The sequence below is a fragment of the Parambassis ranga genome, chromosome 24 (assembly GCF_900634625.1).
Source record: "Parambassis ranga chromosome 24, fParRan2.1, whole genome shotgun sequence".
NCBI classification, from domain to species: Eukaryota; Metazoa; Chordata; class Actinopteri; family Ambassidae; genus Parambassis; species Parambassis ranga.
In genome coordinates this window covers 5,039,702-5,052,213 of record NC_041043.1, presented here as the reverse complement: position 1 = coordinate 5,052,213, position 12,512 = coordinate 5,039,702, and the positions used below count along the sequence as shown (strand labels likewise).

Below are 12,512 nucleotides of genomic sequence, written 5' to 3'. Positions count from 1 at the left end.
GACATGATTATCTAACTCTTCTCCCTACAGAAAGGGGAGGATTATACAGTCTGATGGCCACTGGCAGGAAGGACCTCCTGTGGCGTTCTGTGCTGCTCCTCCTGAATGTGCTTCTGTAGGACAGCAGTGTGTCATGCAGGGGGTGAGACGTGTTGTTACGAATACTGAAGAGTTTCCTCAGTATCCTCCTCTCCGTCACCTCCACCACAGACTCCAGCTCCACACCCAGTACCGAGCCAGCCTTCCTAATGAGCTTGTTGAGTCTGTTGGTGTCGGCCGTCTTCATCCTGCTGCCCCAGCACACTACAGCGTAGGACCTGAGTCTCCTCAGGAGATACAGTTGTATCAACAAAAACTCCACATACACCTTATACAAAACCTGTATGCTTGGAAGCTGCCGGACCAGTCTGTCTTGATGCTCTGGCAGTTTCACATATGTGGCCACTGCTTTGTTTTTGCTGTTGTTGTCTGTAATGTCAGTACACTACACATGCCCTTTTATGGTGGTTAGTGGGTGTCACATATGCTAATTACAAACAATTGGTAACATGCATTGCTGTTTAAAATCAAGTGAGATTGAACATTCAACACATCTGGGTAGGAGCAGATTTGGACGGTAAGAACATTTGGTGTTGATTCAAAGAAAAAATATACTGGTTTGTTATTATGTAACAAACCACATGTTCACGCTAGTAGGCTGGATATTTGTCTTTTTTAATGATACTGTGACTGGAAAAGTTCAAATGTGCAGAGTAGCTTATGGGGGTAAATTATCACATGCTGCAGACATTAATGTTTATACTAGAAGAAGATGAAACTAACTGAAGATTTGTTGTATTAAATCTAAAACTTCCGTAATTGTTTTTATTGTGACGAGAGGTGACAAGGGGGATCCACTTCACATGCTGAAACAGGCAGAACAAGAATTGTAGAAGCATACCTGAGAAAAACAGGCGCTGCAGCTTCAGTGCAGACAGATAGTCTTCCCAAAGGTGCATGTCATAGCTTTTACTTTCCTTTTGTTATAACAACTTCATTTAAAGTAACTTTAGACCAAATATTGATTTTTCAATGACAAAAATAAGTAAAAGATAAATATACAACAACATATCTGAAATCAGTTTTGTTTGTTTTTCTGGACAGCTTTCCCAGAGGGAAATATGGCTGAGTACAAGCTAGCGGTGACAACAGGTAACATGAAGCATGCAGGGACAATGGACCGCATTTACGCCACCCTGTTTGGAACTGAAGGGCAGAGTGAGCAAACTGAATTGGACAACTCTGGTATTGACTTTAAATCTGGATCGGTGAGTTGAATTTATATAGTGATAATCAAACTGGGTCTAGGCTCTTTCTGTATGATATGCTTCTATTTGTGATGGTATATTAACTAATGGAACTACCACACTACGTACCGTTTATTTAATAAACCAGGTCAGGATTAACAAATCTGAGCCACACTTTAAAAATATGTCATTACATATATCTAATGAGCTTTAAGTTTACAACACATGCTGTAACACACGTCGTTCTGAGTGCATATAACTTTTGCTGTTTTTTCAAATTTGATGAAAGTATATGTAAAAAAAATATTTCTATTGACTCCTATTTCTAGACAAGGACCTACACCCTTAATACCACAATGTCTCTGGGGAAACTTCTGCTGCTGAAGCTGGAAAAGGATCCCTTTTTGTGTTTCCCAAAAGATGAGTGGTACTGCTCTAAAATAGTGGCGACAACTCCAGAGGGAGATGTCATTCTTTTCCCCTGTTACCAATGGATCTCCAGGGGAGAAATAGTAGAACTGAGAGGAGGGAAAGGTCTGCTTCAAACTCGCATTTCTGCTTGATGTTTTCTGCTCATTCGAAATGTAAATTTGATCACTGTTACTCTGTTACTCAGCCATGAAAGCTTTTGAGGAGGAGCATCCCTTGCTGACTGAACACCGGGAAAAAGAGCTAAGACTTAAAAAGAGCTTCTACACGTAGGTTTTTCTCAGTTTACAGTAGTAGTGTAAATCTGTAATTCTAGTTTTTTTTTTACAACAATTTCTCTTCTTTTTAGTTGGGAGGTTGTTGATGAAAAGATTCCACACAAAAGTCATTTCAAAGATGCATCTGAGATACCAGCTGAACTACGCTTCTCTTTGTCCAGAACAGAAGAAGTTACTTATAAAAAGCGAATGGCGTAAGTCAGTAGTTGCTACTTTTTAATAAAACTACTCATTATTAATGTCCTGAAACTTTAAGTATGTATGTGTGTGTTCATTTAACCTGTCTCGTCTTAGTGGTGTTGAACTGAAGTTCAAGGGGCTACTTGGAAATAACAAACAATGGAAAACATTTGAGGACATGAAAAAAATTCTCAGTTCAAAAAAGACAGCGATATCAGGTAATAATAATAATAATAATCACACACACACACACACACTAGCATAGGCCAATATATACAGTCATACTGACTTAACATGAGGAAGGAGAAATAACAAATTTGAGCACAAACACATCATTTTTGGTCATTGTCATTGCATTAATAATATATACAGAATATTAATTAAATGATGTTAATATTAATTGAACTGCTTATATTTTTTAGTAATTACATAAGAGCAGTTTATCTTCAAGTGTGTGCCAAGTCTTATTGCATATATTCAAACAGCCACAGCTTTTGTCCACAAAGACTACAAGACTGTGGCTTACTCAATGTAATATACTGGTAAATCCTATTTCCTATTTCTTATTAGGATACGTTGCTGAGCACTGGAAGGAAGATGACTTTTTTGGATTCCAGTATCTAAATTCAACAAATCCTAATGTGATCAAGCGCTGCTCAGAACTTCCCCCAAACTTTCCAGTCACAGAGGAAATGGTGAAACCATTTCTAGAAGAGGGAAGCTCCCTGAAGAACGAAATGAAGGTACGAAATGTGATTGTTTGTTGATTTTTTTGTATGTTACAGCTAGAAGTGAAAAGCCTCTGTGTGTTATTAAGTATGTTTCATTGTAACAGTTGTACAGCAGTGCTACCTTTGTCTGTTGTTCGTATAGAAAGGCAACATATTCATCCGTGACCAGAAGATAATGGATGGAATACCTACCAGGATCTATAACGGTGAATCTTTACATGTGACTACTGGTTTCTGTTTGTTCTACATGAACCCAGAAAACAAGCTGAGGCCTATTGCGATACAGGTACTTCACTCACAATGCAAAACAACACAATATGAGTTTGTGTCCTTTTTTACAATATTTATGTATTTTTATTCCAGCTGCAACAACAACCATCTGAGCAGAACCCCATCTTTCTGCCCAGTGACTCAGAGACAGACTGGCTGCTCGCCAAGCTGTTTTTAAAAAGTACAGATGTCATGGAGTATCAGGCAGTCCACCACCTACTCAACACTCACTTCCTGGGAGAAGTCTTTACTGTAGCTACTCTGCGCTGCCTCCCTATGATTCATCCTCTCTACAAGGTATAATTACAAAGCTGGTCATTTCAATGTGCTGCTTTGTGTTGTTTTAATTTTGGAAATTTTCTGTAATATTTAACTGAATCATACATTTTATATTAAATTGTATGCTCTGTCTGTGCAGCTGCTGATGCCACACTTCCGTTACACTGTTCACATAAATACTGAGGGTCGTAAAATTCTTTTAAACCCTAACGGGCCTTTGAGTATGGTAAGGCTTTCTAAATATTCACACCCACTCAGACTATTGTTCTAATTAAGTATAACTAATTTTTGTTTTTTAACTAGAGTTCACTTGGATATGAGGGTTTGATGGAGGTCATGAGGAGGTCCCTCTCTGAAATGACCTATAGCTCCCTCTGTCTGCCAGAGAACATCACTGCACGAGGACTGGAGTCAGTCCCCAACTTCTACTACAGAGATGATGGTCTGAAGTTGTGGAGGATCATCAACAGGTCAGGATTATTACTCAATGCTGCCACAGTAGTCTGTTCTTAACCAACAACATCCAAACCCAGTTGCAAAAGGCCCATGCTTTTTGCATTATTATCTACGGAGCCCCTCTGATGACATGGTCAAAAAATAAATAAATCAAAAATCATAAAAATACTAGTTCATTCCCACGAAATACTATATTTGTGGCCACGAATTAGTATTGTTATTGACAGGGCGTACTGGTGCAGGAAGCTCTACCTGCTGCCCAAAAAGGGTGCTCCCTGGCCGGGCAGCAGGTAGAACTTCCCTCTCCGGGGAATGTGCTGGAGCACAGTGGAGCTCCAAGAGCCCAGGGGAGTGGGGTGCCCAGCCAGGTAGCACCCTCCCCGGGCAGCAGGGAGCAATGATCGAGAGCCATTAGAGGAATTAAAGCGACACGATGGACAGGGAGCGGGACGATCATTGTACCTGCTGGCCATATGTATAATGTGGCCACGAAATAGTATTTCGTGCACACGTATACATATTTCCTGGCCACTATTTATTTATTTTTTACCATGACATCAGAGGGGCTCCATAATTATCTACAACAGTTAAAATATATAATTTTTTTTTTTTTTTTTTAAACTCACATTTTTCCAGCTTTGTGACGGGTATGGTGGAGCACTATTATCCCTCAGACAATGATGTGTGCAGAGACACTGAGGTGCAGGAATGGATCAGTGAGATATTCACACGTGCTTTCATTGGAAACAAACATTCAGGTAAAATACAAATGCTCGAATGTTATTTGGTAAACTGTATGTAGCAGCCTGCGGTATGATGCATTTACACAGTGACTGTGCTGCTAACAGGGTTTCCAGCAAGCCTGAACACTGGTGAGGAACTGATCAACTTCCTCACCATGGTGATCTTCACAGTTTCAGCTCAACATGCTGCAGTCAACAATGGACAGGTGGGACAAAAGTCAGAGACTCACAATCATATGCATTGAGAGAAGTGATTAAGTTGTATCCAAGGATACCAAAAATCTGAAGATCTGAATAAGCTTCTTTTTTTTCTTATAAATGTAATTGTGCCATTTTCAGTGTGTGTAGGACAAATGATACTAGAGGGGTGTCATAAATGACAATATATGAATGCTATGCATGCCTTAAAATATTTTCATATTTTTTGTAGTTATTTCTTTCTTTGCATAGTGCAACATTGCAACATTTCATCTAATGTGTAGTTTTAGGTCCAGTGTCATGCAATGGTTAATAATACTCACTCACAGAAGCTTCGCTTGTCGTCTAGTTTGACTACCACTCCTGGATGCCCAATGGCTCACTCTTGCTGCGCAAACCTCCTCCCACCACTAAGGGGCAGTCAACCATGGAGAATGTGTTTGAGGCCCTCCCAAATGTGGAGGAGACAGCCAGCTTTGCAGCAATGATTTGGTTGCTTTCAGAGAGCTACACAGATGTGGTAAGTGTAACCTGTCTGTATCCACTGTATATTATCTACATGAACTGGAAAAAAGAATGTTTTATGTTTTATCTACAGGTGTTCTTGGGTGAATACCCTGATGAACGTTTTGACGAGGTTGCAGCCAAGCAGACGATTAAGGAATTCCAAGCAGATTTGTCCTTCCTAAGTGAAGACATTACACATAGAAACTCGCAGCTGGAAGTACCCTACACATATCTGGATCCTAATCAGATAGAGAACAGCACATCTATTTAATTACTCTTGTTACATCTATTTTTCATTTTGCTGCATCAATCAAGAACTTCTATTCCTCTCTAACTTCTGGCTGGCATACTAAATTTACTGTTTACTACATGTTAAAAATACGGTGGTGGAGGCTTGTTAGTGAGCTGTTGGGTGTTAGTTTTGTCATGATTAGTGGTCCTATATTTGAGTGAACTATGTATAAGTAGACATAATTTAAAATGTTTGGTTCTTCCTTTTTATGGCATGTCCAAAATGACATATTGTTATGATAGATGTTTATGTTAACAAAGTGTATTAACAATTGTAAAAGCTTCTGCAATAACAGCTTCAGAATTACAATTCACTTTTATTGTCTGCTGTTTAAATAAAATTGAACATGAGTCTATTCCTTGTGTGCCGTTTGTCAACATAACAAGAGTCAAAATACTCAGCAAGCTGAGATCAGATGACTAGAACTGTAGGGACGAAGGGTGAAGTACATCTGGCTTTCATTGCCTAAAGAGAGAGAGACTATTCAACCTCACACCTACAGCCAATTTAGATATTCCAGTGCACAGGAGTCCTGCACAAAATATTTTTAAACATAATCTGAAAACCCACCTATTCAGTCTGGTCTTTTTCTTCTTGTTTTTAACATTTATATTCCTTTATTACTATCCAGTCCTATTCTGTAATATCTGATTATTTTTACTGTTATGTGATTGCTTGTATTTTATATCACTTTTATCACGTAAAGTATGTTGGACTGAGTCTGATTTGCTTGACAAGTGTTACATTAATGAAGCATGATTAATTGATTGAGATTATGTTGTTTTTCACATCCTGGTTTGGAGGTTCTGAGGTCAAAGAGGACCTTTATGCTCCTGAGTGTGTCAAGACAGCTATAAGAAGTACAGTAACAGTAGGGTTGTGTAACAATAAAATAAGTATTCATTTATGAAATAAATATTTGCACTATACAAGGATACCGACAACTGAACTTTTGTTGGATGATATTTAGCCAGGGCGGTTGCCGTGTCACAGCAAAGAGGTTCCTGGTTCGAATCCGACTGGGGCATCTGTGTGGATGTTGCATGCTCTCATTGCTTGGATTTCTCTAGTATCAAAGGCGTGTATGTCAGGTTAACTGAGGACTCTAAATTGCACATAAGTGTCAGTGTGACTGGTGGTCTGTCTCTCTATGTTTGCCCTTTGACAGACTGTGACCTGTGCAGGGTGTACCTTGCCTCTCACCTTTTGGCAGCTGAGATAAGTCTCCATCATCCCGTGACCCCGTAGCACAGACAAAGCAGGATATCATTGGCCACACCTCTTTGTATACTCTGTGCACCTTAAAGGTCAAATGTGGGGAAGGGGATGAAATAGCAGGCAGAAGGCAAGAGTTCAAAGTATAGACAAGAAAGTTCTGCATCCATAAATCAGAGAGGTAGGTACAATATATTATTCCTCTTGACAGCTAATTGTTATGTTACAGCAGAAGCAGCAAGAATAGCAAAGAATAGAACTACTAAATACAACAACTACAGATATATATTTACAGTTTGAGATTTTTTAGACTGTTTTTTAGACCTGCTGTGATGACCATGGCGAAATACAAGCTGGAGGTGATAACGGGTAGCATGAAACATGCAGGCACAATGGACCACATAAGCATCACCTTATATGGAACAGAAGGGCAGAGTGGGAGAACTGAGTTGAACAACTTTGGCATCGACTTTAAAACTGGAACGGTGAGATGAATGTATATAGTGATTCTTAAAGTGGCTCTGAGTTAGTTAACTGATCTGCATTGCAAACGAAAATATAAAAACAGTACTTTTTCATCTTTAATTAGTATTAAATGTATCTGAATAAGCACAAAAAATGTTTTACAAGGGTAAATTCATCTTAGCTATACTATATTATCTCCACAAGTATGTAGTTGTATTGGTCCAGTGCATTTTGCATATTTGTTTGATTTCTATTGACTTTCATTCTTAGACAAGGATCTATACCATAAAAAGCAAACAGTCTCTGGGGAAACTTCTGCTGCTGAAGGTGGAGAAAGATCGCTTTTTATTTTTTCCGGAAGATGAGTGGTACTGCTCCAAAATAGTGGTGACAACTCCTGAGGGAGATGTCATTCTTTTCCCTTGTTACCAATGGATTTCCAGAGGAGAGCTGATGGAGCTGAGAGGAGGGAGAGGTCTGCTAAAATACATTTTTATATTACCCATCTGAATACTTTTTGAATAACTTTCAGTTATTAGTATATTTAAATATGTACACTGTTGCTCAGGTGTGAAGGTTTTTGAGGAGGAATATCCCCTGCTAATTGACCACCGGGAAAAAGAGCTTCAGCTTAAAAAGAGTTTGTACCAGTAAGTTGTCATTTGTACTGAGCAGTCTGAACATGACAGTATCTGGACAAACTGCAGTGTGTAATTTCCTTTTTTTCTTTTAGATGGGAGATTGTTGATAAAAAGCTACCACACTCAAGTCATTTTGAACAAATATCTGAGATACCAGCTGAAATACGTTTCTCTATGTCCAAAACAGAAGAAATGATCTATTCTAGAAGGATAATGTGAGTCCCTAAGGTTTCTGTGAAGCAGGAAAGTCAGCACTGTACATGATCACATGGTTCTGTTTGCTCTTTCTCGTTTCAGTGGCATTGAACTGATGTTCAAGGGTTTGATCGGATCTACTGAAAAATGGGAAGACTTTGAAGACATGAAAAAAATCTTCCTGTCAAAAAAGACAGCAATGTCAGGTAAACAAAAAAAGGGTGAAAGTCTGGCACCTGTCAGTGCAACATCATGAGTGGGTTCTTACATATTTGTTAAATCATGTAGATGCAACATGTTTTTTATAATGCTAAGCTAAAGTAATTGGTAAAGGCGGGGGCTGCTAATCTTGACCATAATCACTTGCTGTTCATCCTAGAGTCCAAGCAAACGTTGGTGATAAAATTCTGAATTCTGAAAAGTTCTCTGAAGGCCTTTCTCAGCAATGGTGTTCAAGAGACGGAGAAGCTGAATGCCTCTGGCCACAGCTAATGCCCCCATAGGGGAACATCAAGTTAATCATTTCTGAGGTTAAATGATAAAAATTGTATTTGCCAATTATTATCTTCCAGAGTACGTTGCAGAGCACTGGAAGGAAGATGACTTTTTTGGATTCCAGTTTCTGAATTCAACAAATCCTAACGTGATCAAGCGCTGCTCAGAACTTCCCCCAAACTTTCCAGTCACAGAGGAAATGGTGCAACCATTCCTGGAAGAGGGAAGCTCCCTGAAGAACGAAATGGAGGTATGAAAGATGACCTGCAATCAATCAAGCCTATATGTAGGTTAATTATTATAGCACTAAGTAGTGAGTATCCCCTGCCTCTGTTATCTCTGTTATATCAGTATCATGTCATCATGTCAATTTACAGTTGGACAATAAAATAATGTTTTCTGCACTACTTTTACTTTTACTATTTTTGTTCATATAGAAAGGCAACATATTCATCCGTGACCAGAAGGTAATGGATGGAATACCCTCTCGGATCTGTAATGGTGAATCTCTGCCCTTCACTGCTGGTTTGTGTTTGTTCTACATGAACCCAGAGAACAAACTGATGCCAATTGCGATACAGGTATTTCATGAATTCTATTTTCATACAAGTATACAATACTGAAGGAATTTCCTTTACCCTGACATAACTCATTACAACCATGTAAAGGAAGCAGGTATATTTTCAAATGTCAAAATTGTATATTTACAAAGTTCCTAAGCTGAGCGAGGCTTTTATCTTGCTCTATGTGATATATTCTACATATTTTTCTGTAATGTAACGACTTATGTATTTACACATTTCTATGTTTATGTATTTTTATTCCAGCTGCAACAACAACCATCTGAGCAGAACCCCATCTTTCTGCCCAGTGACTCAGAGACAGACTGGCTGCTCGCCAAGCTGTTTTTAAAAAGTACAGATCTCATGGAATATGAGGCAGTCCACCACCTACTCAACACTCACTTCCTGGGAGAAGTCTTTACTGTAGCTACTCTGCGCTGCTTCCCTCTGATTCATCCTCTCTACAAGGTATAATTACAAAGCTGGTAGAATGTTAAGATAAAGGCTACTAGTAGAAAACCTCCATGCCTATAAAATTCTTGCTGTATTGTTATTTATTATTGTTATATTTATTGTACAGCTGCTGATCCCACACTTCCGTTACGTCATTCATGTAAACAAGCTGGCCCACAGAGATCTTTTGGGACCTAAAGGGGCTTTAACTAAGGTATGGTCTTCTGATTTACTCACATAGTTGATCTTTAATTTCTTTTAGATTTTCTTATTGAAGAGAAGTGTGTAAGTTTACTGATCTCTGTATTCTTATATATTAGAGTTCACTTGGACGTGACGGGCTGATTGAGCTCATGAGGAGGTCCCTCTCTGAAATGACCTACAGCTCCCTCTGTCTGCCAGAGAACATCACTGCACGAGGACTGGAGTCAGTCCCCAACTTCTACTACAGAGATGATGGTCTGAAGCTGTGGAGGATCATCAACAGGTCAGGATTGAATTACTCAATGCTGCCACAGTCTAGTCTGTTCTTCCAAGGCAACATCCAAGGCCATTTGCAAAAGGCCCACGAGGCAGTGTACTAAAGTCTATCAGTGGATAAATAAGAGCATTCTGCATGTTTATGTTTGTTTCCAGCTTTGTGAAGGACATGGTGGAGCACTACTATCCCTCAGACAGTGATGTGTGCAAGGACACTGAACTGCAGGAATGGATCAGTGAGATATTCACACATGGTGTATTAGGAAACAAACTTTCAGGTAAATTTCAAACCCTAAATGTTCTGATTTAATAAAACCCAAACATTGGTCTACACACCAAAATACCTTTTTGTTCTGTGGGTAGTGACCTCTAAAGATGACGATGACTGCTTGTGTTGCTAACAGGGTTTCCAGAAAGCCTGAACACTACTGAGGAACTGATCAACTTCCTCACCATGGTGATCTTCACAGTGTCAGCTCAACATGCTGCAGTCAACAATGGACAGGTGGGACAATATTATACGTTTGGGACAGCCATAATGGGATTGAAAAGTTTGCAGCCACATCAAAAATTGGTCATGGTTTCATGATCCCCATTTTTAAAGCCTCGGCTGTGGGCTGAGCAGAGATGGGGTAACTTGATTCCCGCAGAAGGTTGTGTGCATAGCCTAAGAATGAATAAGGAATCTGTACTTACAGATGCTTTATTTTGATCTAGTTTGACTACCACTCCTGGACACCTAATGGCTCACTTCTGCTGCACAAAGCACCTCCCACCACTAAGGGACAGTCAAGCCTAAAGACCATTTTTGAGACCCTCCCCAATGTTGGAGACACAGCCAGTTTTGCAGGAGTAGCTTGGTTGCTTTCAGACACCTACTCAGATGTGGTAAGTGTATTTTCATCTATGTTATAATAGGTCAATAGATAAATTGAAAACTCAATCAGACTTTTTCTCTTTGCAGGTTTTCTTGGGTGAATACCCTGAAGAACGTTTCGATGAGCCTGCCTCGAAGCAGATAATTCAGAAATTCCAAGCAGAGCTGTCCTCCCTCAGTGAAGAAATTACAAAGAGGAACTCTCTGCTTGAAATACCGTACACATATCTGGATCCTACTCAGATAGAAAACAGCATCTCTATTTAAGAAAGTCTGGTGAAACATTTCTTTATCTGCCTGTGTCTGTCCTGCTTGTTTGGGTTAAACTTTATTTAATACATAATGACTGTGGTGGTGGATGCATTCAGTGAGATGATCCTTGCCAATTTGGCATCCTAAGCAGGATTTTAAAGTCTCTGCTTTGCTGCTTGCATCAGACTTGTGCTGCAGCGTCAGTGATGCAGCTGCTGGGAAACCAATTAATCAGGTTTATGCACAAAGGGTATTCTGTTATGGTTGTGTCAGCCAATGTCTTTATGTGAAATATGTATAGACAGATAATTATGAATGAGCAGCTTTGGACACAAATACCTCGCTTGCAATGTGGCGCCGCATCATGTGACTGTTTTAAATATTTACGATGGAACAGAAAGAGAAAGAACTAGCGAGTTGTTTGACATTTGCACAGAGTCTAAAAATCATAATAGTCTGTTGTCTTTCAGCACAGTGTCAGCATCTCATACCCTTAAACAAACTTTCTGTCACCATCTGATGTTTAAGTTACTGTATAACTGCTGAGATTAACATAATGAAGGCACTGTGTGATGTCAGATTTTTCTAAATGGACTCTTTATACCCTGAACCACAGTTCTCCCAGAGGTGCAGGACTGGACAGAGTAACTTTGGCAGCATTACACTTATGCCAGTTCAGATTTTCCAGTGCACAGGAGTCCTGCACAAAATATTTTTAAACATGTTCTGAAAACCCACTTTTTATTCCTTTATTATAATCTATTCCTATTCTGTACAATCTAATTATTTTTACTGTTATATGATTGCTTGTATTTTTAATCATCATTTTATCACTAAAGTATGTTGGACTGAGTCTGATTTGCTTGACAAGTGTTACATTAATAAAGCATGATTAATTGATTGAGATTTTATTGTTCTTCACATTCTGGTTTGGAGGTTCTGAGGTCAAAGAGGACATTGATGCTCCTGAGTGTGTCAAGAAGGCTATAAGGAGTACAGTTACAGTATGGTTATGTAACAATAAAATAATGTAAGTATTGACTTATGAAATAAATATTTGCACTATACAAGGATACTGACAACTGAACTTTTGTCGGATGATATTTAGCCAGGGCGGTTGCCCTCTCAAAGCAAAGAGGTTCCTGGTTCGAACCTGGTTCGAGCCTGTTTGTGTGGATTTTGAATGATCTCCCTGTCATTGCTTGGTTTTCTCTGGTATGAAATGCG

General features: G+C 39.2%; 2 protein-coding genes across 3 annotated transcripts; both read left to right on the top strand.

Moving 5' to 3' along the window:
- The first annotated feature begins 585 nt into the window (after positions 1-585).
- LOC114428558 (hydroperoxide isomerase ALOXE3-like) lies at positions 586-5,646 on the top strand. Of its 2 annotated transcripts, none has more exons than XM_028397084.1 (15): positions 586-616; positions 1,153-1,307; positions 1,616-1,820; positions 1,903-1,984; positions 2,065-2,187; positions 2,288-2,391; positions 2,744-2,916; positions 3,047-3,190; positions 3,268-3,471; positions 3,593-3,679; positions 3,757-3,923; positions 4,546-4,667; positions 4,758-4,858; positions 5,200-5,370; positions 5,449-5,646. In XM_028397084.1, the coding sequence occupies exons 2-15, from the start codon at positions 1,161-1,163 to the stop codon at positions 5,626-5,628; spliced, it is 2,010 nt and encodes a 669-aa protein (XP_028252885.1). In that variant the 5' UTR covers positions 586-616; positions 1,153-1,160; the 3' UTR covers positions 5,629-5,646. The 2 variants fall into 2 exon arrangements, with proteins under 2 accessions (XP_028252885.1, XP_028252884.1); XM_028397083.1 differs by lacking the exon at positions 586-616 and adding an exon at positions 893-992.
- Positions 5,647-7,202: 1,556 nt separating this feature from the next.
- Positions 7,203-11,300, top strand: LOC114428559 (hydroperoxide isomerase ALOXE3-like). Its single transcript, XM_028397085.1, has 14 exons — positions 7,203-7,349; positions 7,600-7,804; positions 7,898-7,979; positions 8,063-8,185; positions 8,268-8,371; positions 8,738-8,910; positions 9,098-9,241; positions 9,488-9,691; positions 9,804-9,890; positions 9,997-10,163; positions 10,313-10,434; positions 10,561-10,661; positions 10,874-11,044; positions 11,121-11,300. Exons 1-14 carry the CDS (start codon positions 7,203-7,205, stop codon positions 11,298-11,300), a joined length of 2,010 nt encoding a protein of 669 aa, XP_028252886.1.
- Positions 11,301-12,512: the final 1,212 nt, after the last annotated feature.

Excerpts from the sequence above, each read along its gene's own strand:
- LOC114428558 (XM_028397084.1), top strand. The coding sequence starts at position 1,161 with ATGGCTGAGTACAAGCTAGCGGTGACAACAGGTAACATGAAGCATGCA. Across the intron at positions 1,985-2,064 it reads CTTAAAAAGAGCTTCTACAC|TTGGGAGGTTGTTGATGAAA; the intron begins GTAGGTTTTTCT and ends TCTTCTTTTTAG. Across the intron at positions 2,188-2,287 it reads ACTTATAAAAAGCGAATGGC|TGGTGTTGAACTGAAGTTCA; the intron begins GTAAGTCAGTAG and ends GTCTCGTCTTAG.
- LOC114428559 (XM_028397085.1), top strand. The coding sequence starts at position 7,203 with ATGGCGAAATACAAGCTGGAGGTGATAACGGGTAGCATGAAACATGCA. Across the intron at positions 7,350-7,599 it reads TCGACTTTAAAACTGGAACG|ACAAGGATCTATACCATAAA; the intron begins GTGAGATGAATG and ends TTTCATTCTTAG. Across the intron at positions 8,186-8,267 it reads ATCTATTCTAGAAGGATAAT|TGGCATTGAACTGATGTTCA; the intron begins GTGAGTCCCTAA and ends TTCTCGTTTCAG.